At 35.9% G+C, this 23,614-nt stretch overlaps 1 protein-coding gene across 1 annotated transcript; it reads left to right on the top strand.

Annotated features, from left to right (window-relative positions):
• The first annotated feature begins 2,474 nt into the window (after window positions 1-2,474).
• Window positions 2,475-12,400, top strand: DCUN1D1 (defective in cullin neddylation 1 domain containing 1). The gene is made up of 6 exons (XM_009478258.2): window positions 2,475-2,691; window positions 3,975-4,143; window positions 4,749-4,879; window positions 9,438-9,520; window positions 9,765-9,861; window positions 11,369-12,400. The coding sequence occupies exons 1-6, from the start codon at window positions 2,517-2,519 to the stop codon at window positions 11,446-11,448; spliced, it is 735 nt and encodes a 244-aa protein (XP_009476533.1). The 5' UTR covers window positions 2,475-2,516; the 3' UTR covers window positions 11,449-12,400.
• Window positions 12,401-23,614: the final 11,214 nt, after the last annotated feature.

Raw genomic sequence — 23,614 nt, 5'->3', positions numbered from 1 at the left:
AGCCTCTTGAGGTTTTACAGAATACTCACTATTTAAAAGGGCTATGCATACTTGGGTGTACATGTTTAAAAACAAAACAAAACCCCCAAAAAACCCTAGTGAGTAAAGGCACCCACTTTGTCAAAAAAAGAAAAACTAAGGTCATTAAGTGTGACTCTGCCTTATAGTGCAGCAGAGTCTGTGGTGATGCAGCCATCGGGCTGTGTGGAACTGATTTGAGGAAGCTGGTAATTGATACAGAAAATTAACCTTGCGATTCTTTCATCTTCATTTGGGATTTCATTCAATGGTTTGTTTTAATATATCTGAATTTACAATATGTTTTCAAAAAATGAAACTAAAAATGCATTAGTCATTTCTGGAAGTCATTCCATGTGGCTTTGTCAGTGTAAGTAATTTTTATGAAAGTTTGAGCTCAGTATAGTAAGGTGCTGAATGTCTGCTGTGAAACTTGAAGCGTGCACAAGTTGTCAGCAGTGGGTCTTTGCAGGACTGACTCCGATGGCTTGACCTTTACCTGGAACCACTTCTGAAAATCTGAGTTGCAAAAACATGCTTGTTGCAAAAACATGCTTGTAGCAAAAGGTCCAATGTGAGAAACGTATTCAAGACTGAAATAAAGCAGTAACACATTGTAACTTTAAAAGTAGTAGCCTAACTAATGTAACTGTGTTTAAGTCTGCAGTGTATGCTAAAATTTTGGCTTCAACTAAGTGTTGTAGATACGGGGTTGTTTTGGTTTGGGGGGGACTTCTTTTTTCTTTTAAAAAGGGATCTTAAATTAAAGGGTATTGGTCTGTTTAGTATATTATGCAGGTATCAGTTTAAGCCAAATATGGTGCTCTTGTATTTTTTTTTTTTTTTTTAAAGGTGTAACTCTGAAGCTGGTATCTTAACTACTCTTACGAATAATAGTGTTCACATTCACTGTCATCAAGCAGCAGAAAACTGATTTTGACTTTTAGGGCAGGTGAATTTGTGTTCTGAAGTGTTAGTTCTTTTTTCTAATGATAATGTGATTGGACGCTAATTATCCTTTGGAATGAAGAGCTCATACTGCTCCTAAACCATTCATTCTTTGGCTGAGGATAGTTTATCATTTCTAGAGATTTTTTTGGCCTTTTTTCCCCATACTCCCTGAGAAGGAGCCATGCACTTGGAAATTACAATAATGAACAGAATATATAAGTTTTGGTTAGAATGCAAGGTAAACTACAAAAGAAATATTTGTGCCATGGAAGAAATCCAATCCTGACTTAAAAGTCAGAACTTCTGTTTACCAAGTTGTAATGTTAGGAATCTTTCTGCGTGGAACTTTAGAACTGAATTTGGATTTAGTGCAAGAGCTGTATGATTGCTTTCTCCTGATCAGCAGTTAGTTTTGTGTAACTAATACCCTTGAAAACACTGGGTGTGCTTCTCCTCATCAAAAATATCCTTGGGAATCATGCTATGCTGATAAATTACTGGCAGCAAGTTCTCCATTCAGTTTGGTGCTAGAGCAGAGAGGGCTGTCTCTTGGTCTGGGCAGGAGGCCTGAAATTCCATAGCTCTCACCTTGGCTACTCACTCCCCCGCCCGCCTCAGGCAAAATTACTTACCCTTTTTTTTTTTTTTCTTTTAGCTTCGGTTGCTGCACCTGTGAAATGGAGACAATGCCTCCTCACAGGAATGTTTTGCAAATTATGTAGGTGGAGTTGAGCACCTTCAAAGTGAAAAATCTCTTTTTTTTTTTTTTTTTTAAAAAAAAAAAAGTCTTTTAAGATATTTTGGTGTGTAGCTCCCTGGAATGGATGACCCAGCCTAGTTCCTTGCTGCCATCAAGAGGCACATCAAGAGATCCTGTTCCTGGCAGCGTGGTCTTGCGCCCGATCCTGCGCTAGCTGGTGTTTCTTTTAGCTCCCTCAGGTGGGACTAAATGAATGCCAGCCTCTTGTTCAGTGTTGGTAAGCTATTAAACGGCCTGTTCTGCCGCATCTGTTGAGGCAATTAATCTATCAAATTTTTGATAGCCATGGGCTTTATTTAGGCATCTCAATTGCCCTTTTTTTGGTAGGTGTAGCATTTTTCTATTAAGAAGAGAATGGTTTGGGTTTCTTTTCTTTTTAAGAAACAAAAATTGGTTTAAATAGAAAGGTTCCCGATCTTACAGCTGTATATGGATTTGTTATGCCCTTCAGCTCTCTCTCCAAATATGCAATAAGAATACCCATTTTTTATTTCTGTGATTGCTTTGCCAGGATGATTTCTGTGATGATTTAACTCAGTTTTGTTACAATGTAAAGTACCTAGAATGAAGGTAAGTTTAAATTTAAAAAAAAAAAGAAAGAGGAAAATAAGTGTTGGTTTGAGTGTCTCATTGCTTGGGAAAATTATAAAAGGTACTAATTTAAAAATGTTAACAGTACTGATGATTTTTTTTTTTTTTTGTCCAGTAAAACATTTCTAGTTACAGTATTGTCTCCTTTTACTAGAACAAGTTGAAATCATCACAGAAGGATAAAGTGCGTCAGTTTATGGTCTTCACACAATCTAGTGAAAAGACAGCAGTGAGTTGTCTGTCTCAAAATGACTGGAAGTTAGATGTTGCAACAGACAACTTTTTCCAAAATCCTGAACTTTATATACGAGAGAGTGTTAAAGGATCATTGGACAGAAAGAAGTTAGAACAACTATATAACAGATACAAAGGTGAGTACCCTGAGTGTTAAGGCTTATTTCCTAGTTGTATGTATTTTTAATTACAATGTATCATTGCAGCTGTGCTCTTGTGCTTGGAAATCTTAACCAGCTCTTTCAGCTTTGTTTTTCTATTACTAATAACAAGTTAGAAAGGGAACATAAGTAGGCTGTCTTCACAAGGATTACATGCGCTTGCTTTATGTGCTCTAAATATATGTTCATTTGTACAAGATTAGGGTCTGGAACTGGAATTGTGTGTACAGTGAGTAACTGTAATCGTTAATGTGGATTTTAGGTGATTCTTCTGGGGAAAGCATATCACTCAGGACTTGCTGCTGACAAAGTGAAAGGTTGCATACCAAGGATGGATTCTACCTTAATTTTTATCCACCTTGTGCTTATTATCAGATAGTTACAAACAGAGTGGAAAACAAAAACAAAGTCTCTTTTATCTGTTATATAGCCAGTGTGCAACTGATGATATCCTACCACAAACAGTAAAGTGGATTCAGCACAGTAGAACAAATTCTGTGTTTTAGCACTTTAAAAAAGAATCTATAGATGAGTGCTACATTTTCTGTCAGTTTTCATATGCGTGCATAATCCAAATACCATTTTCCTGAAGTCTTTGTTGGCTTGCGTTAGTAGATCTTTGTTAGTGCACTTGAAATGTGAACATCTCACTTCCAGACCAGATGTTGATTCCTTCGTGGAAAGAGGAGTGTGCCTGGCTGACTTGGAATCGGTAATGGGGCAGCGTAACTTTCCTCTTGGAGGTTACCGTGTCCAATCTCATGCATGCTGGTTGATGCCAGAAAATGCGTAAAACTAATGTTGAACTAGTAGTTTACGGGCAGATTTGATAGTTGTATCAGTATAGCTTGCAAATGGACACTACAGAATTGTTTATAATGGTACACAGATCGGCAGTCTTGCCAAAGATGCTAATAATTAAGTGCACTGGTGGGAAAGGACCACTGTTTTTTGTATGGAATGAGTCAGAATATCATGCATATTATTAGGCAGAAAACAAATGTTTTTGGTGCTTTTCTCTCTCAATGGAAATAACATAAGCTTCATTGTATGGGAGGCTTTGTTATAACAACTTCCTCAGTTGTAAAAGCTTAACCATTGAAAATACTAATTTAATTTTGTTTTTAAAATATTCACTTATAAGGGCTGATCCCAAAAATGGCTTTTTGGAAATGTTTGCTTATCTTAAATAGTCATGTTGGATAAATCAGCTTTTTCAAAAATCTGGTTTTTTTGATACTTACTTTTATATCCCAAAGATCCTCAAGATGAAAATAAAATTGGTATAGATGGTATACAGCAGTTTTGTGATGATCTAGCTCTTGACCCAGCCAGCATTACTGTACTCATCATTGCATGGAAATTCCGAGCTGCAACACAGTGTGAATTTTCAAAGCTGGAATTCATGGATGGAATGACTGAGCTAGGGTAAGTGTGCAGTAAGTATTAGACACTGGCAGTGTAATCCAGTGTCAGAAACTGGAACGTATGGTGAAACAGCCCTTTTTGGGGGAATTTGCAATCATGTTGTCCTTTAAGACTTCAGAGACTTTTCAGAGTCTAGCATCAGTGGTCTGTCTCTGTAAAAATGAATCTCCTGTCTTACGTGCTAGATGCTTAGTGACCAAAAAAAGGGGAGCAACTTTGAGTGCTGCTTGCCTTTGTTGTGTGGGTATTTCAGTCAGTTGCCATAGAGCTACTCAGGTAGGTAAAGCAAGGATGTTGGTCTGCAGTCTGGCATACCTGGGTTTTCTCTGCCTTATGAGAATGTAGTAGTCTATCACATTTTTCTAAAAATCTTGTGGATTATAGAATCTGATGCATCAGCTGGTATGTGCAAAGGACAATGTGAAGAAATACAACCATTTAATTTCTTTATTGTTATAGGTGTAGACTAATTAAAGGCTTCCTCAATTTTGTTTTCATAATAGTATTATATTCCACAAAAATTTTATAAATTTTTGTTTAAGTTATAACTCGTATTTTATGGCAAAATGAATAATCCACAAATAAACATGCTTTTTAAAATGCAGATGTGACAGCATAGAAAAACTGAAGGCCCAGATTCCTAAAATGGAACAAGAATTAAAAGAGCCAGGAAGATTTAAGGATTTTTATCAGTTTACTTTCAACTTTGCAAAGAATCCAGGACAGAAAGGTTTAGGTATGTATTCTTAGTTATAAACATTTGTTTGTAAATACAGGAAGTGACTGATTAAAACAGTAAGTGAAAATGTTATTGTGATCCAATGAGTTTGAAAGATAGCCACCCTTGGGGTAAAGTACATCTCTCTGTTGTGAAAGATAGATGCCAATTTAAGGTGTTCAAATTGGTAGAAATATCTGCATCACTAGTATAGACTACAAAATTTTATGAGAGGGTTTATTATTTCACTAAGAGTGTGTGCAGTTCTTGGTAAGCACAATGGATTATGGCCTTACATTAAAGGCATAATTATACCACTTAGAATTTGCAGCACTGAACAGGTTAATTGAATGGAATTTTCACTCTTAGGATAAATTTAAGCTGTAAAACTGATTTCCATGTAAGGACACTTGTACAGTCTCGTAACACCAAAAATGCTTGCAAATGTCTTGGCAAAATAGAATTGGAACAGTGCAAATAGGTTTCTATATCCTGGGCTTGATGCCTGTTGTGCTGTTGGTAATAGGTGCCTACCTACAGCCGCTTCCCCCCCCACCCCCAGCTCACTGCATGGTTTTTTTTTTTTTTTTCATTATTTCAGAGCTCTTCTGCTGATTGTGCTTTTGATTAGTGTAACAGGTGAAGTGGAAGAATCACTTACTAAAAATAATTTTTTTGGAAAACAAAAACCAACATGAAAAACATGACAAAACACCACAGTTTGGATGGAACTAAACGAACAAACTGTAGATCTGTCTATTCAAAACAGCAAAAATGAGGGAACAAAAATTTCTTTCAAGCAATAATGTTAACCAGCCAGAATGCTTATTCATTTATATGCAGTGTAGCTGAGATATTAACCGTAACTAGTATTTCATGACTCTGTAACTGTTAACTGTTCTACTTTTGAGAAGAAATAAAATACTGAAAGGCCAGTAGGTTCTTCCTTGGCAGCTTGTGAATTTATTTTTCTCAGTAATGAAAATGCCTTAAACTGACTGCCGCTGACTAGCTTTGCATTCATGCGCTGTAAAAAGATGAGCATTCTGCTTTGGTCTTGTTGTCTTTTATACGTGGACCAACTTCTGGCTTAAAAAGAAATTGAAAAATAACTAAATAAGCAAAAGCTGCATGTCTTAAGTTTCGACTCTGTGTCATTCTTTAATGTCTTTCTGTACCCTGTCTTTTGTTTTCAATTGGATTGTGAGTTTCATTGTCTTTGAAGAAGCTAAAAGATCGCTGCTAAATTGTTTAAAAATATTTGTGCATGCATGTAGTCAGAGCTGAATCCTGCAAATAAATGAAAAGGCTCATGCTTATTTCGTGTAGAGATATTATTGGTTTTAGGCTACTACAGCAAGGAAAATATGGACAGAATTGAATTGTGAGAGGATAGAAGTTAGGTTATGGAGAGTGTCACTGTGGAATCAGTTCTGCAATGTGAACAGTTGCAGCGTTTTTGTTGTAACATTTGTATGTTGTTTTTAATCTTTAAACAGCTTCCACAAGGAGTATTTTGCAGAATCCCTGTAAGGTGGTAAAAGTGAAATGACAAATCACAATGATATAATTACATGATCATTTTTAATTATATTTTCTCAAAGCTTCAGAATAATGGAATTGTTTGATGTAGTACTTGCCTCTTATTTTCTTCTCCATATTTCTAAGGTATAAGGAAGACTTGCGTTCTTTTTCTGAATTTCCCCACCCTGCCCCCAGTCCTATATGGAAATGAATCTTTTGAGTATCCCAGATGGAAGAGACTTCAGTAAAAAATATTTACCAGGAAAACTAAGTCCCTTGCTCTGTTTGTCATTCATCTTAAAGCTTCTTTATGCAGGTTTAATCTCTAATAGTGACAAAGACAAGCGCAGGTTTCTCAGATTCATATAGCATATACATAGCATAAGAGGGGTTTATTTAATTTTTTTTCTTTTAAGTCTGGGTCTGGAAGTGATGTAAAACTAAGCTTAAAATCTGGATGCTTACCAACCCTTTTGGTGCCAATAAATATACAGTTCTAGGCATGAATTTATGATAGGGCAGAATAATTCTGGAAACCCTGAAGCAAAAGAATATTGGGAGAAGTACAGTGCTGAAAAGTAAGTGCTCCTAGTTAGGTAATTCATTTTGGAGTGTCTAAATAACTGCTTGTAGGAACTTGCAAATTGATCTTAATGTATATTGGTCTCTAATCTTCCAAACATTGTATAGTAGTAGTTCAGGCAGTTCTGGAAACGCATTTCCTCTGCATAATTCCTTACTACCGTGTAAGTACTGTGGATGTCTTAAAAGTTCTTGCATATCATTTGAGAATACCTTTTAACTGATGTTCATCTCAAACATTGTTTGCTTCTCTTGTGTCTGTCTGGATAAAACTCAAAATGGAGCATATATTTTGAGACTTCCATGTTTGATCCATGAGGACTTTCCTGAGCATTCTTTTGCTTTCTTATGAAAACCTAAAATTACATCATTACTTTTGAATTTTGTTTTAAAAGAAATTTTATGAAATCACATGTAGTTTTTCCTAAGGCATTATGTCTTTGTGCTTTACATGTTTGGACTCACATAATGAGTTTGAGGTTGCAGCATCCTAAGATCTGTTTTTTAAAGGTCTTTGCTTACCACAAGAATAATCTCTAAATTGTATAAGAATGTTGAAATGCACAGTTTGTTTATAGTGTTGGTTTATAAGCCACTATAATTATGCAGCAGATGACCTTTCATTTTTTAGTATGCCTGCTATTAATGCATCACAAGTAAATAAAACTTAGTTTTCTAATCTGTTTCCTTGAGGAACTGATCAGCTTAATCTGAAGTTTGTATCTACTCATTTTTAGGAAGATAGTAGTTTTAGTTGAAAGCTGGAGCGCATATTTTTGTATCTGAATCTTCTGTTAAAGACAGATACCTAGCCTTTACACTCTTTAAGTTGTCATTTTCACATATAGCTTATTTACTGAGGAGTAGTGACTTCTGTTTAATTAGGCTCTGCTTCTTGAAACTCAAACTTAACACTTTTGTCTGAAATCACACCCCTCTGCAGCTGCTCGGAAATCCTCCACAAATTTTATTCTTTACTTCGTCAGGAAGCATTATAATGCGAATATGCTGTTCGAGAAGAACTTTTAATTTCAAAGATACTAAACACTTAAAAAATTCCCCCCCATCACCATCTATTTTCCCTCCAGCAATGCAGAGTTCATACTTTGTTTTGTTTGCTATTGATTTCACCTCTAAGATCCACCTCCCTGTTTTTTTAAACAGTTTGGGCATCTGGGGAAAAGGAGTGGTTTTCTTGAGTTGTGTCAGGTTTTTTTTCTTTTTTTCCTGAGGTGCAGTCGATCATGTGCCTCTTCTCTCTGCTCTCACAAGAGGATTGTTTATGGAAGAAGAGATTTGCTAGACTGCGAAATATATAAGAGCTTTTGTTAAAAAAGAGGTCAGCTAGGTAGCCTTTTGGGGTTACTGTATGTACTTGGTGATGGATACTGAATTCAGTAAGATCACAGTTAGTAACATTTTGTTATACACTGCAGAGGTCCTTGTTAATTACTGGTAATGGAGCTCATGCTAGGTAGAGATTTAGAGCTCAGATATGTAACTTTCTTTTATCAGCTAACACGTTACTGTATGCCACTAATAAGCAGTAAATACATGTCAGTTTAGCCTTTGGCAAATAGCAGGGAGGTGAGGTGGGTTTTTTTTTCCCCTTGTTTTTTCCTTACGTGCTAGACTAACCAGTCTCTTTTTCTAACTGCTATACCATAACAGCACCCACTGCTGACAGCAACACGCAGTTGCCCGACAGGCAGTAGGTTGTTCCCGAACCGTGTCAGTTCAGGTTTCTCACTCATCCTGAGAAACAGATTCAAAACAAGCAAGAACTTAACAGGAGTCTTTGGGGGGAGAAACCCCCCCCCCCCAACACAAACACAAACAAACAAAAAAAAAAACCCAAAACCCAGCCCAAACGCAAAAAGACCAACAACAAACCAACCAACTATCAACTATCTGCTTGTTACAATACTTAAAGATTTTTTTTTTTTGAAAGGAAATCTGATTGTAGAAATGAACACTTGACAAAAGTCATGTTACAAAGCCAGCATCTGTAACAACGTTGCTCTAAAAATGGAATCAATAAAAAGCTAGTTTTATGTAAATTGTATTTTGTATATTAAAAAAATTAAAGCAGATCTTACTAAAAAATACTACAAATTTTCTTTTCAAGTCAATAGCATTTCTAAGACAAAAATATTTCACTGAATTTTAACTAAAGTATTGTTAAATAGCAAAAGGCATATGAAATACCCTTGCATGTTTTGGATATGTTAGATTTTTATATGGGCAATTTTCAGTTCTTCTACATTCAAGTGATAGTATCAAAATCTATAAAATATTTGTGTAACACTTTATTTGTGGTTGCCTTTTTGTAAAGGATCCATGAGTATATTTGCATTAGATTACTCTTTCCACCTTTATGAATATATGGTTCATCTTAGTGTTAAGATACCTGTGGAGATGATATATTTGAAATGTATATCTCTAAGAGTAATATATTTTAATATTACAGATTTAGAAATGGCCATTGCCTACTGGAATTTAGTACTTAATGGAAGATTTAAATTTCTAGACTTGTGGAACAAATTTTTGTTGGTAAGTTTAAATCTTTACATAAACTGGACTGCAGTAATTTCCAAAGTTGGAAGATAAATAAGTTTAAATTATTGAGTAGATGAAATAGACTATTTTGATCCAGATCCCAGATACTGCACTCTGTAGTGTGTACAAAAGAAATATGTTTTGGGGATATAGATGTGTCCAAGACAGTAAAAATGAATGTGTATAAGGGTGTTTAATTTTTTTTTTTTAAATACAAATTTTCCATCCCTCCAAACAGGAACATCATAAAAGATCAATTCCTAAGGATACCTGGAACCTTCTTCTAGACTTTAGTACAATGATAGCAGATGATATGTCTAACTATGATGAGGAAGGTAAACATTTCCATTTTCTTTCATTAACTTCTTAACTGTCTTTTATGCTACACTTATTACTGTGTATCTGCTTTGGCACAGCTGTCTAATAACAGCATAATTAGAATATCACTGGTGATCTGAAGTCCAGTTAGAACTACTTTAATGCATGTTGTTACCAACTGTTTATTACTGCAGGGTTAAAAAAAAATGCTGAAACTTTCTTAAATCTGTTTTCTTTTTTTCTTCTGTCTGAGCTCAGATACTAATTAATTGTTGAGACAAACCCTGGTATTTGTCCATTTAAAAAACACAGATTCTCTGTCAGTGCAGTTGTTGGCATCTTCAGCTAAGTAACTGATTCATGGCCTACACATTTCTTCGTAGGGTCCTCTATTGCATTTTTTTAGCTGAGAATATTTTTAAGTTTGGTTGCTTCAGTTTATGTGAAGATTGGACATGTAATAATATTAAAGTGAAGCTGGCAGCATACAGGGATTACTAAACATACATTACTTCCTACCAAATGTGTTTCTTGTAAACTTTTGTATTGATCTTTCCTCTTCCAGTCCATCTGTAGCCAAGAACAGCTAATCACCTTCAGTCATTGGCGACAGATCAGTTCAGTGAGTGGAGGAAACTGTAAACTTCTGATACTTCCAGAGCAGAGGGGAGCAAACTTCTATGACTTTATTAAATAATTACGGACAGTTCTCATTCCCTTATCACTGAGCAAATGGGCTGCTGCCCACAACAAATCAATGTAGTTTAGAAGGATTAAAGGCAGAAAACATGTTTTAATGATTTGGAATAAAAATATTTCAAGGGGGAGGAAAAAAAAAAAACCCAGCCCGCAATTATTTTTAACCTTCACGTGACCATCATGCACATGACTGGAGACCTCTTTGGATATGGCTGCCATAATATGTAAAATACCGATATGCATTTTAACTACCTCTTGATAAGGAATACAGAAGAGGATACATAGTGTAATACCAGCCTCCTAGGGCATTGTCCTATATTGCTGGCCATCGGAGTGCATTTTGGGGTTTTCAGGTATGGCTAAGTATGCTGATTCTAACAGGTGAGCATTGCATTCATGCAAAATCAAATTGTGAGCAGTAAATGCTGTAGTATGTTCAGATAGACTGCTGTTTACAGCATAGACTGCTTCATCTAATGTTCAGTGTTTTTTAAGCAGCTATTGCCACCCTGGAGATGCCAAAACCAGGACAGTTTTAAGCTAGAATTTTTGTCAGCTTTTTTTTTTCTTCTTCTTTTTTTGGTCAGGAAGATGAAGGAAGTACGACCTTGAAAGGGGTGCATATTAACTGGGTTTAAAGGAAGTAGAAATCTTTAACCAGCTCTTAAATTTCAAGCAAGAACATCAAATTACAATTTTTTGCTTGAAACTATGCCTAGTTAAGACTGGAAAGTAAATAACTTGTTTACATCTGAAGCTTTAAAAAGAATGCCTTGTTGAACTGAGTTCTTATGTTGCGGTCTTTTTTTTTTTTTTTTCTTTTAGGGGCATGGCCAGTTCTTATTGATGACTTTGTGGAATTTGCACGCCCTCAAATTGCTGGGACAAAAAGTACGACAGTGTAGCACTAAAGGACCCTTCTAGAGTGTACATAGTCTGTACAAATACCTGAAATGGAAAATTGCACAGTCAATTTCTGCTGGCTGGACTGAACTGAAGATCAATCCTCACAATATGGCTGAGGGTTGAGACAAACCTTTAAGGATACATCTTGGACCATATCATATTTCATTCTTCTACTGGTGGTTTGGGCTTTTCTTCTAGTCCGGACCACTCTTGCCCGTTAAAATTCCAACATTGTGGATTTCATCATGGATTTTTTTTTTTTTTTTCCCTTTTGATGGACCATCCTAGTTTCATCTCCCATAAGTCCTAGAAGCTTTATGATTTTTGAGGTTTCTGGTTTCACATAAAGCACAATGCTGGTCATCATCAGACAACTGTTGTATGGCATCTGAATTATACAGATCAACATCAAAACAATTTTTAAAAGAATCCTTAAGTATACACTTGGGGCTAGTTGCAAAGACTGTATTGATAGCACTTCCTGTAAGAGTGATATATTTAAGTGTACTAGGATCCGATGTTTTTTTTTTCTTTTCTGGAAAAGTACAGGTATTGTCTAAGTGAGTTTGACTATCTGGTAAAAACAATTACAGAAATAACCAATAAAACCCGAGGTTGTTGATACTGGGGTATCTAGGTGCCTATCTGAATGGTTTGATTGTACATCAGCTGACTGTGAACACAGTTGAAGAACGACACAACTACTGTGCACTTAAAGCACCCGTGTTTAAAGTTATAGTCAGCCTTCAGTGAGCGTCATTGAGATAAGCTGTGTGCGTCATGATAGAATCTAATATTCTCTAGATTATTATCTAAGAAATCAAATTTCATTACAGTTTTGAAATGCTTATCTGTCAAAGAAAGGTTTTTCATTTCTGTGGAAATCTGAAACTTGAATATACTGAATTTGTGTCTTAAATGTTTGCTACACAATACAGTATTTTAAATTGAGACATGGAATTTTTATGGTTGAGGTATGATGAAACAAATGGCCCTGTTGTACAAGAAGCTGGTGAGTTTGAGGTGAATCTAGGTTTTGAAACCATTATCCTGCGAAGTAAGTTAAATCTTTAAAACATATAGGTACTGCCATTACGGATGACACCCTTTTTTTTTTTTTTAATTATTTTTGTTGAGTTTTCGTTAAATTGACATATCACTGTGGTTGCCAAATACAGAAGTTAAGAGTAAAGCTTTCCCAAACAAGCACAGATCAGATACAAATTACTACACTGGCTTTGTTTGCTTAAATTATTTTGTTGATCCATCACTACTTCTTATTGTCTTACTGCATTTAACTAAATCATTTGTTTTGTTCAAAACAGGTTTTATCAGATGCAATTCTTTATTTTTAATATTATGAGAGCTCTTGAGCTGCTTTTGTGCTAAACATGGTCTTTTACTCCTCACTTAGTTACTCATGAAGAGATTTGATAAATACTACTCTGCAAAACAAGCTGGAAAATACCGAGCTCCAGGAAAAAAAGACTGTAGTTACAAGTAAGGGTAGAGGTTTAAGTCCATGCTTTGTAGTCCCACGATAAGGCCAGAATTATTTTTGAAATAATTGGTACGTGCACTAAACAGCAGAACATGTTTATGCAGATGCTAGAAGTATTTTAGGAAAAAAAATTGACTAATAAACTGTTAAAAATTTTTTTTATTTGTATTCTCTGAAGTTGACCATAAGGCTAGCTCCCTTAACAGCAGTGCTCTTTTAAGAAAATCCAATTGTGCATTTATTTCAAGAATACAGTTCCACAAAAATATTGCAGACTTTCTCCAGCTACTGGAATTGGCTATGCCAAAAAAAGTGTGGTTTGCTGCTTTCAGTATTTCCTTTCTCAATTTTGTGTAAATATAAATGGGGACTTGAACTTATGGGGTGTGGGGGGGGTGTTGGAAAAAAGCTCTACAAGGTATCTATGCGTGCTGTTTTCTGTCTTGAGGGTTTTGGTACAGTTTCAGATTGATTAGTTCAAGTATGCTGTGTTTGGAGAGGCGAACTGACTTGCTTTTTACCCCAGTACAGACTTGTCCCTCAAAAAAGTCTGACATTGGGTAGTGGCGTAATGCCGTGGTGTTTTAAAGAATATTCCTTTTGAATGCAAGATCTTTTCAACAAAATAGCGTTGTCATCAGTTTGGTACTACACGCTTATAATTACTGTGTAATTATAAAGAAATACCTAAAACTTTGACTAATTATGTTGCAGAAAAGGGTTATTTGTGCTATGATGGCATCTTAAAAGTTTTTCAAAATGAGTGACTGAAGTTGAAAGAAACATTGATTTAACAGGGTGTTGTTCTAAGGACAAAATGCCTGGTTACAGGGAATATTTTGTATTGAAACGTGCTCAGATGTGGCCATGTGTTGTTTTTTGGGGGTTTGGTTTTTTTTTTTTTTTTTTTTTTTCCCTTTATATATTTGTGTGGTTTTTCTTTTTTTTTTTTTTTTTAAAAGAATGCGGACAGTTGCTTACTTGGATTGCTTTAATTTGCAAGTGCTTATGTCTTCAATTTGTTGATCTCCCCTTAAATGGATCAATTTAATTTTGCCAAATGTCAAGAAAAAAAGGCGGCAAACAAGTTTATAACCTTTTTTTATACTTTAAATATGTACAAAATTAGAAGTGCCCTGATATAAAACACTTAATCTCGAGATTATATTTAGTAAAAAAAAAAAAAAAAAAAATCAGTTTCTGTAAGTTCAAATGTAACTTCTTACAATCCCTCTCATTACCAACAGAGGCAATAAAGCTCCAGTGAAATTGCCATGACTAAGTCTTCTCATGCATTGTTTCCATTTATTATTTGTAAGACACATTTCTAGAATGTGCTTTTAAGCGGGGGGGGGGGGGGGGGGGGATCTAAGAACTGCTGCAACACCTTGCCTACCACTTACTTACTCTAAATGTTTAGAAGTACAAAATGGAGCTGATCTTTTCCAGCTATGCTGCGTTGCCATTACCTAGCATGTGAAGGAAGACACCACCCACAGTGCATTTGTTTAACTATGGTTGAAGACTACCGTACATAAGTGACTTTTTTTATTGATCAACCTGTTAATAAGTAACTTATGACTTGCTTCAAAACTGTTTTACAATGAAATCCGTACTGAGAAATCCTTATTTAAGAAAAATATAATTTTTTAAGAATGCATTTAATAAACTTTTGTCATTCACACTTTATTTAAATGTTGCCAGAAGTCTCTGTAGATTTTATTTGAGTATGGTACACGATGTTTGGTTTTTGAACCCATGGTGCCATTCAGTCCTCTGAGCACTCAGCGAGTAGCCCACCCCCACTCAATACTTGAGGAAATTACCAGCTGATCTATCAGCAACAGGCCTCAGTTTTGTAATACTTCGCTGTTTTGGTACCGCATGTGGAAGTAGCATGAGCAAACACTGAGTTCTGCTCCTGAGAGTTCAAACAGGCACCTGTAACACCAGCCCCAGTCTGGACATTTAAAATGGTAGAAAAATCAACTGGTGCCTGCTGGAGGTTCTTCACTGGCAAGGTGGCCATGCACATATGCACACAGGTAGCTCCACCTGGGAATGTGTCTTCAGCCTTGCTACTGCCTGATCCTGCGCACAGGGAGCAGCAAGCCTTGCTTTCGCTGGCATATTTTCCTCTAGTATTTACATAATTAAAACAATGACTCAGCTAGAAGTGAAAGTTTTATTTAATAAATATAGTTTTCATAAACCGTTTTTTAAAACAACTTCTACTGCCCAAGCTGTACAATAAGCAAGCACACTGACGCGCTCTCAAAGAATCAAAAATAACATGAGGCAGCCACAGTGTCAGAGGTCCAAAATTCTTTGTACTAATTATTGCTACAGTTTCCAGTTGTCAATGCCCCTTATTTGCCTAAAATTAATCAACCTCTTCTTTAAAAAGGTACTTCTTACAGAGATGATATAATTCATGTTGTTTTCTTAAAAAAAAAAAAAAAAAAAAAAAAAAAGCAGAACTTGATCACACTTCAGTGAAGAAACAGGAGTCTAGATGATTTGTTATTTTTGTATGCATAGGACCTGAAATCTCTCACGTAACTGTAACTGGGAATTGCAAAAATATATTCTTTGCTGCAATAGTGAGGTAACTTATTTGTAACTGAAAGTGAGGATCATTTTTAACCATTTTCCCCCTTTTCCAAACTATATGCCCCATGGATTATCTTTTGTCCCACTGCCAAAATGCAAAGAGGTTGAGAACCTACTGATGTATGAAATAATTTCCTTTAAAACTGCTGAGGAAAAATTAATATACACCACAGGCCATTCGTCAGGATTTCTTTCAGACAAGTCACACTTTGTGTCATGAAAAGCAGCATGTTTCATTTCTTTCCCCTTCATGTTACATACAGAGTCTTTAGCTTTTATTCATGTCTATGCATATATACAAACTGGAAACAACAAAAAAAGTATCTACAGTGATGACAATTGTATGTACTTATTGTAATACAACATCATGGCCTGGCAACAGCTAGAGGAAGGCAAATACTTCAACGTGATGAGAACATTCCTTTGAATAAAAGCCACAGAAGCTTGGGCAACACACAAGGTCTCTTGCTGAGTTATTTCTGATGCTTCTACAAGCAGTATTTGGCTGAAGGAAAAAAAGTTATGGAAAGCGGAAGCCTTGCAAATACCAACGCGAATGTGCTTCTAAGACAACTGACGGCAAGAGCTGATACAGCCATGAGCATCCAATCTTCCCTCCTCCTGTTATAAATTGAGTCATTCCCATAGAGAGCAGAAACCAGACAAATCATGCCACTGGAAGCAAACAACAGAAGCAAAGAACATACAAAACAACCAACAATGAAAACATTCACAGGAAAACACCCCCAGATCTACAAAGGAGAAAGTCTAACGGGGAAATAATTTTGGAACAGAAAAAAGGCTAAAATTAGTCCACAATGAACGGTTCGCCCAGCACTAGGAATAACTCCTTTAGAACAGCGATGTCTGCGCAACAAGGCAGTGACGAGGGTGAGAGTCACTAGGTATTGTACACCAAGACAAAGAGAATCTCAAAATAAATGGTTCAGAAGCACATTATGCTTGAGCACTTTTGAACACTGAATTTCACCAAAATCACTAATATTCAGAAGTACAGAAGTATCAGATAAAACTATTAAAAATAACATAGGCTACAGCTTTGAGACATTTCTAACACTAGAAAATAAGATTTTTTTCCCCAATATAGAAGTTATACTGTCATAAAAAAACACGTTTGAAAGTATTACCAAAGGTTTCCAGTAAGAAATTATAGTTGCCTAATACGCATTCTAAATTGCATAATCTTTTCTCAAATCATCCTTTGCACTAGAAAACAGGAAATCATCCTGAATATGTAAAGCCAAAGTTTTCAGCATTCCTTCGTTTGCATTTTTTTGTTCCCCCTCCCCCTCATAAACTCAAGAAATTTACAGAATATTTTAAGCAGAATATTTACATTTTAGTTTGTGAAACAATTCAGAGCATCTTCCCACTTAATCTTTTCCCCCACACCCTTTAAAAAGCCTAGGTTTGGCAACTAAAACTATGTTTTTTTTCCCCAAGTAACAAAACCAAACCCTATTTTTCACAAAACCAGAACTAAAATTCACTGAGAACTCAATCCCGTTCTGAAGGTGGCTATGGAGAAGGTGCTTCTTCAGAGACACTGCATAGTAAAGTGACTATGCGCTGCTCTGCTTTTAACTAAGAACATCTACAATAAGCTTTTCCGCCATATGTTTCAAGGCTAAGAGGTAATTCTAAAACATTTCCTCTCTATGGCAAATTCTCCCTCACCCATTCACACTCTAAATGAGAGAGATGAATGCTAGCGTTACACTGAATTAGCTGTATTTTGTTCAGTCTTCTTCATGAAGAATTCTACACTGTACCCAATGCACAGTGAATGGTTTCGTACACTTTAGCTGTCAGAGAAATAAACAAAATCTTTCTTCCTTGAATAGAAGCAGTTTTAAAAGATTTGTGACATCAGTACAAAAACACGGCCACTTCTTCCATCCAAAATATTTGTCAGACCAAAAAATCTGGTCTTATGCAAACCAATTCTATGTTCTTACTAAGTGAGAAATTACCAATTTAGATTTACTGCAAATAGAAAAATATACCTTGGCAGACAGATGGATTCTTAAGTTCTTCCTGAATTGTTTAAATGCATGTTTCTTCGGTAACCTTACAAACACTGGGAAAAGGGAAAGTAGGGGGAAAGGGAGAAAAGGAGATGGAAGGTTTTAAAGAAACGCATAATGAACGTAAATTATTCTTCAAATATAGGACTGTGCTGCTTTTGTGCAAATATAATTAACATACTTGCGTTGTAAAAGCCAAAATACATAGATGCACAGAGCTGAGCCAAATTAAATGCTTGGAGCGGGGATGTGTATCAAAGCCTCTGCCTTCTGCTGTACAAAATTAGCCACAGTTTGTATTTCAAAACACAACACACTAACCACACAGAGTAATGAGGTTACATGGTCACACAAACCGACTGCATGATGAGAATGCTAGGGTTGACACGGACAAACAAGTACTTCTGAAAAGTGAAACACCGTGATTTAGACATAACAGATACAGCTAAACAGCAGATATCTGATTAGAATATTTTTTAAAATTCTGTATTTCCTAGATATCCATGGCAGTATGAAGACTCTTAGAATGAGAAACTACCAAGAAAATCATTATTTTAAAAATAGATTTAATATTTTTTATATATATATATATATATATGATATATAAAGTAAGTTACAGGAGTGGACGAAATCCAAGCGTATTTTCTTACTATTGGGTATCTGGATAAAAGGTTTCTTGGGGACCAGAGAGATGACAATCAGTTTATTGCATCTCCACAGAGGAACCAGTTTTCAAACTATGTGCAGTCAGATGAGTCGCATGTTAATGCCTATTACATGGAGTACGCAAGACTCCATTTTCAGCGATTCTTAATCATCTGGACACTCAACCTGGGGATCTAGTGGACAACTGAAATTTTCAAGCTTAAGCTTCACTGCACTTACACATTTGAAGGCATGATACAGGTATGAACTATAAACACTGAATTGAACACTTACTTAAAAGGAAAATCTGCTATATTTTTATTTTGTTTCTTCTGTTTCCTAATTAATTTTTAGAGCTTCTTAATTGTGAACTGGTCTTCCTTCATCTACGCCAGTAGGACAAAAACCTCATGTACTGCATGTTCAAGTCACTACGAGTTTCAAAAAAGGTTGCAATGACCACTTCTTTACTACACAAACGCTGCCTTGAACAATGAGATCTTGAATATCCCGCAGTATCTGCAGCCTTCAGTTTAGAGAAGCTTCCAGTCATTCACGCAAAAAATAAATGTCCACAGCAGCACTGAAATAATACCGGTTAAAGTCATAAACAAGAATAATGAACAGCAGAGCTGTTTGTAGGTAAGGAACATCTGACGCATTTGATGCAAGGAAAGTCAGACCTCTTGAACACTTCCTCACTGAACTCGGGAGAATTTGGGATGATCGTAACAAGGAGGATACACTCCTCTGGCAGCAGCCCAGGCCCCGCTGAGATGTCATACCAGGAGGGTAAGATGTGTCTGCCTGAATTATGAAATAAAAAGTATCTGCCATGTAATTTGCTTGGGAGACAGCAGTTAAGCCAACAGTGGAAACTTGTACAGGCAGGGTGAAAGCAGCTAATACTGGTTTTGCCCAAATCCTATGCTTAACCACATCTTTATTAAAGAAGTTCTTGCAGGTGTTATCTATAGTCTGTATTTGATTTACAGTTTATTCCACCTAGAGATAATTTTTATATGCAGCTTTGCATCTTTAACTGTCTGACAGGAAGATTCTTTCAATTATTGACGGGACGTCAGTGTCAGAGACTGACTTCCAACTGGATTCCCAAACAAGGGTCCAGAAGCAGCAGCATTTTTACCAGCCTCCAGCCAGAAAAATTGCTGCACCTATGGCAATGCTCTACAGATGTCCCTAGTGGCAGTACTCCCCCTTTAATTTCCCACGCCTAAGGACAACCAACAGGTTTTGTTATCCTAGCTGAATGAATGGGCAAACGTTGCTACCAGCCCCAAACATGCAGACACGTTTATACTGGGACAACGGATGTACCTGCAACATGTACCATTCACAGCTCCATCTGTGCAATTTGTTTTTATTGGCATACTTAGGTATCAAAACATTGCCATCAATGTCTCAGATCCTTCAGATATATGAAGATAATTAAGCATTAATTGTATCTTCAAAGTACAACATGACCAAATATAAATACATGAAAAAGAATAAAACATGCAAAAATTCCCCAACTTCAAAAGGATTAATAATTCAAAACGTTTATGCTAGTGAGAATTCTGCACAAGCCACCCTTTCTTACACATTTTTCCATGTCAAGATCAGGAATTGTTAACAAGACACACAGGGCATAATAAAAGATGACTGGCTTCTAAATTATACTTTAAGAGAACAGTGAACTGTTATATCCCTTATTATTCCAAATTATTGATTTGCAAAAGTTAGCAGTGTTTTTCAAACCAGTGGCTAATATATTGCCCTTCATACACCAGCATAAATATTTGAATTGTATTTAACTCTCAAAAATTACTAAAGTGATTGCTTATAGAATATAGTAACCCTCCATGGAAATAACAAAATTGATTTGCAAACTGCTGAGACAGCATCTGTAAGAGACAGCTCAAAATTAATGTGTGTGTTTAAAGTGAAGGGTCATCGTGAAAAAGGCAACTTTTAAAAGTTTCCCTGTGCAAACGCAGTTCTATTGGATCACTTGGATTTGGGAGGATTTTGCTGCTGCGCTATAGTGACGTCTCAAGTATCAAATGCAGGATTCCAATCTGCTCATATGGTAACAAAAAGGATTAAATGGTCAGATGTAAAAGCGTTCCTTGCAAATAAAAATTATATAGCAATTTGTGGATATAATTAGAGGAAAAAAAAAATACTGGAAGCCATTATTCTCCAGATGATTTATGCTAGGCCACAAGCCAAGCCACGGTCTGTATTTAGAAGTCATGCTAGTCTTTTCTAGGGCAGGGATGTAGCACTGAACTCGCTTCAGAACCTACTATAGGTGTGTGAGTACCACATGGCTTCCACAAGGCATTTACAAATGTCCCTGTTAACAAGTGGGTGAGTCCATTGTGGAGAGAGTCAAGATGCTTCTGTCGTTGGCATAGAAGGGATCCGATGAACTCCATGATCTAAAGTAACAATAAAAGAAAAGTTTGGCTGACTAGGAACTTGTAATCTAGAGGTGAGGAGAAAAGTCTACGAAAGCAAGAGATAAAAGTGCTATGAGATTAGGCAAATATAACTCTTTAAAAGACTAATCTATTAATTTCATGTAGGCACCTGCAACTCCTTCAAACCTTTGAAAATATACTGCAGTTAATCATGCCAACTATGTAATTAACAATACTACGTTTACCTTTCTGGCAAAGTTTACTCACAACTCCAGATATTTTCATCACTACGAACTAAAATGACCAGAGGTTTATATGCCAGTTTTACAACTAAAGTTTTAATATTGTGCCTCAAGGAAAATCTGAATGCTGTATGTGTAAGCTGAGGCACGGTGAACGCTGCGATTTGATTTAGCCTAAGGTCATTCTAGTGAAGCTTCGTGGTACACACAGCTAACCGTGGTAACCCAGTATCCTGGTGTTCTAATGTTAAACACCCACGCTGTCTAAAGTTACGGGTAGGCAAAACTTATCTACAGCTATGAATCTACTTCATCCCTCACTGTTAAATTTAAGTTAAAATTTAAGGCATCAGGAACACTACCTAACATGTCACAGCTTTTGATTCAGATGGGATCTCGCAATGTCTTTCTCTTAAGGACAGATTACTACTTCGGAAGAAATACTGTTCTTGGTTAAACAATATTCTAGGACTGTATGTGTAAAGTTAAAAAATAGAAGGTTGAAAGGCATGAAATCAAAATATAATGAACTTATCCTCCAAATTTGCCTCTGTCAGAAATCTGCTGTTTCTTTAGAACTTTTACATGCGATGCCTTGACATGAATACCACTAATGGGAGATCTGAACAATTCAGTAATGACTCCTACTGTACAAGAATGTATGTGATCCAGCATTCTTAATATTTTAGTGACTGACAAGTTGACAGACAATTTAATGGAACAGACAGACGAAAATGCATCTTATCATACCACAACACACATTTTATATTCTAATTGGTGAATGAAGCTATAGAAAATACTTCTCAAATACATTTTACAAGCAGTAAATTAAGTACAGGAGACTATATTCCTGTGACCCGCTACTCCAAGCATTTGTACAACTTTGATTCATCAAAGTTTCTATCAAAATTTGACACCATGCTTGATTTCATGTTCAGTTATCATATTTGACAGAATATCATATTTGACAGAATATCAGGAGCACATAATACAACACAAGCTAGCTACAGCAACATTATTTAAAACAGTGCTCTTCATCCTACAGCATTCTCATGGACAACGTATTTATAAGCATCACTTCATTCAGCAAGAATAATTTGCAGCTACCTCCTGGTTGAGTAAGAAGCTGTTTCATAAAGCACAAGTATGCAAAAGACCACCCTGTTTGGGACTGCGCAATCTTCCGAAGATACCAGCCTCAGGTAAAAATCAAAGCAACTCAAGCTCATGAACAAAGGCTAAACAATTTTACAAGCATTTTTAAATTACCAAATAGATTTCTTAACTGTACCTTCAGCACTTCACAACTTTCAATGCCTCATGTGATTTAAGCAATTAGTACATTAAAAAATAAACAAAGACCTTCACATATTACCAGGAAAGTGTAGGGGAAAAAATAGTCTTTGTACCTTGACTTTTAGACTAGATTTTAAATGTCAATTCTGAGTGGAAGGAACTGAAGTCACTGAAGAAACAAGTAAGACTGAAATGACAACCATGTCTCTTCCAGTTGTATTGTACCTAAATTTAAGTGAAACTAGAAGATGGTTCAGAGTCATTTCAACCAGAGGCAGAAGCAAAAACTACGGAACTTCAAGCCCTTAGTGTAGCACCAAGATAGTTTTGCATATTCATTAAACATAATACTAACTTCCGTGTTTTAACAACTCTAAAATTATTCAGCTAGATGGAACTTCGTCTGAAAATTACATGAGGTAAGCAGACAAGAAACCTGAGAAGCAACGGTCTTCGAAAAGCATTTAATATTCTGTCAAATATGAGTTATCTTCAATAAGTATTTCTAAGTTCTTAAAGACAGAAAAATTGAACGAAGAGGAAATTGTAAAAATGTAAATGCATTGCAGAAAATAAAACACAGAATACCTACCTTGTAAGACTACATGTTATTAAGGCAAATGTTAACTAAAAATGTGCCCTAATTAGATAACAATAAATGAAAAAAGTACCATGAGAAGTTCCTCATTTGGAAAGCACAGTTTTACAGAGAAGTGGAAAACGCACCCAAAAAACTTAGAGCAACTGCTACCAAAATGTTGATTTAGACCGATTAAATGCTCACCTTGTAGATTAAAAACTCTATTAAATTGTTTATTTTATACATCATGCCACTTTCTATACAGCAAGAGTTTGAATTTAAAGTGTAATCATAACAGTTCATTTTTCATATGGAATGAAACGTTTTGTATAATCATACCCTAGAGCTTTAGAAACGTTGAGTAAATTTCATAAGCAAGCCAGAAGAGAGAAACTGACTGAAACCACAGACACTGTGTTCAACACAAGAGTTCAAAACAGAGATGTACTACACACCAAGTCAATACCTAAAGGCAGAATCAGAACTGACAAAGCTTGTCAGTGAAAGTTACACACATAAGATTTTATACTGAATGAATGATATCACAACCTTTAACAAAAAGAGACAAAGTTGTCCAAATACAAAATGAGTTTCCTTGAAAATGTGTGAAGTGCAACTTTTTCAGGTTTGCCTTTTGACCAGTGAAGGACCATGATATCATTCAGGGACTGAGAGATTACGATGTACAAAAGACTGGTTTTTTTTCTACCCCCAAATACTTCCATGTTCGTTAGCTATCCCTCTTTATTTGCAAATGGTGCGATGGCACGTTAGCAGATTTAGCAAGAGCTTTTCTCATAGTTATACTGACTGC

The sequence above is a fragment of the Pelecanus crispus genome, chromosome 9 (assembly GCF_030463565.1).
Source record: "Pelecanus crispus isolate bPelCri1 chromosome 9, bPelCri1.pri, whole genome shotgun sequence".
NCBI classification, from domain to species: Eukaryota; Metazoa; Chordata; class Aves; order Pelecaniformes; family Pelecanidae; genus Pelecanus; species Pelecanus crispus.
Note: the sequence above shows the minus strand (reverse complement) of the source record. Positions and strands in the feature narration are given on the sequence as shown.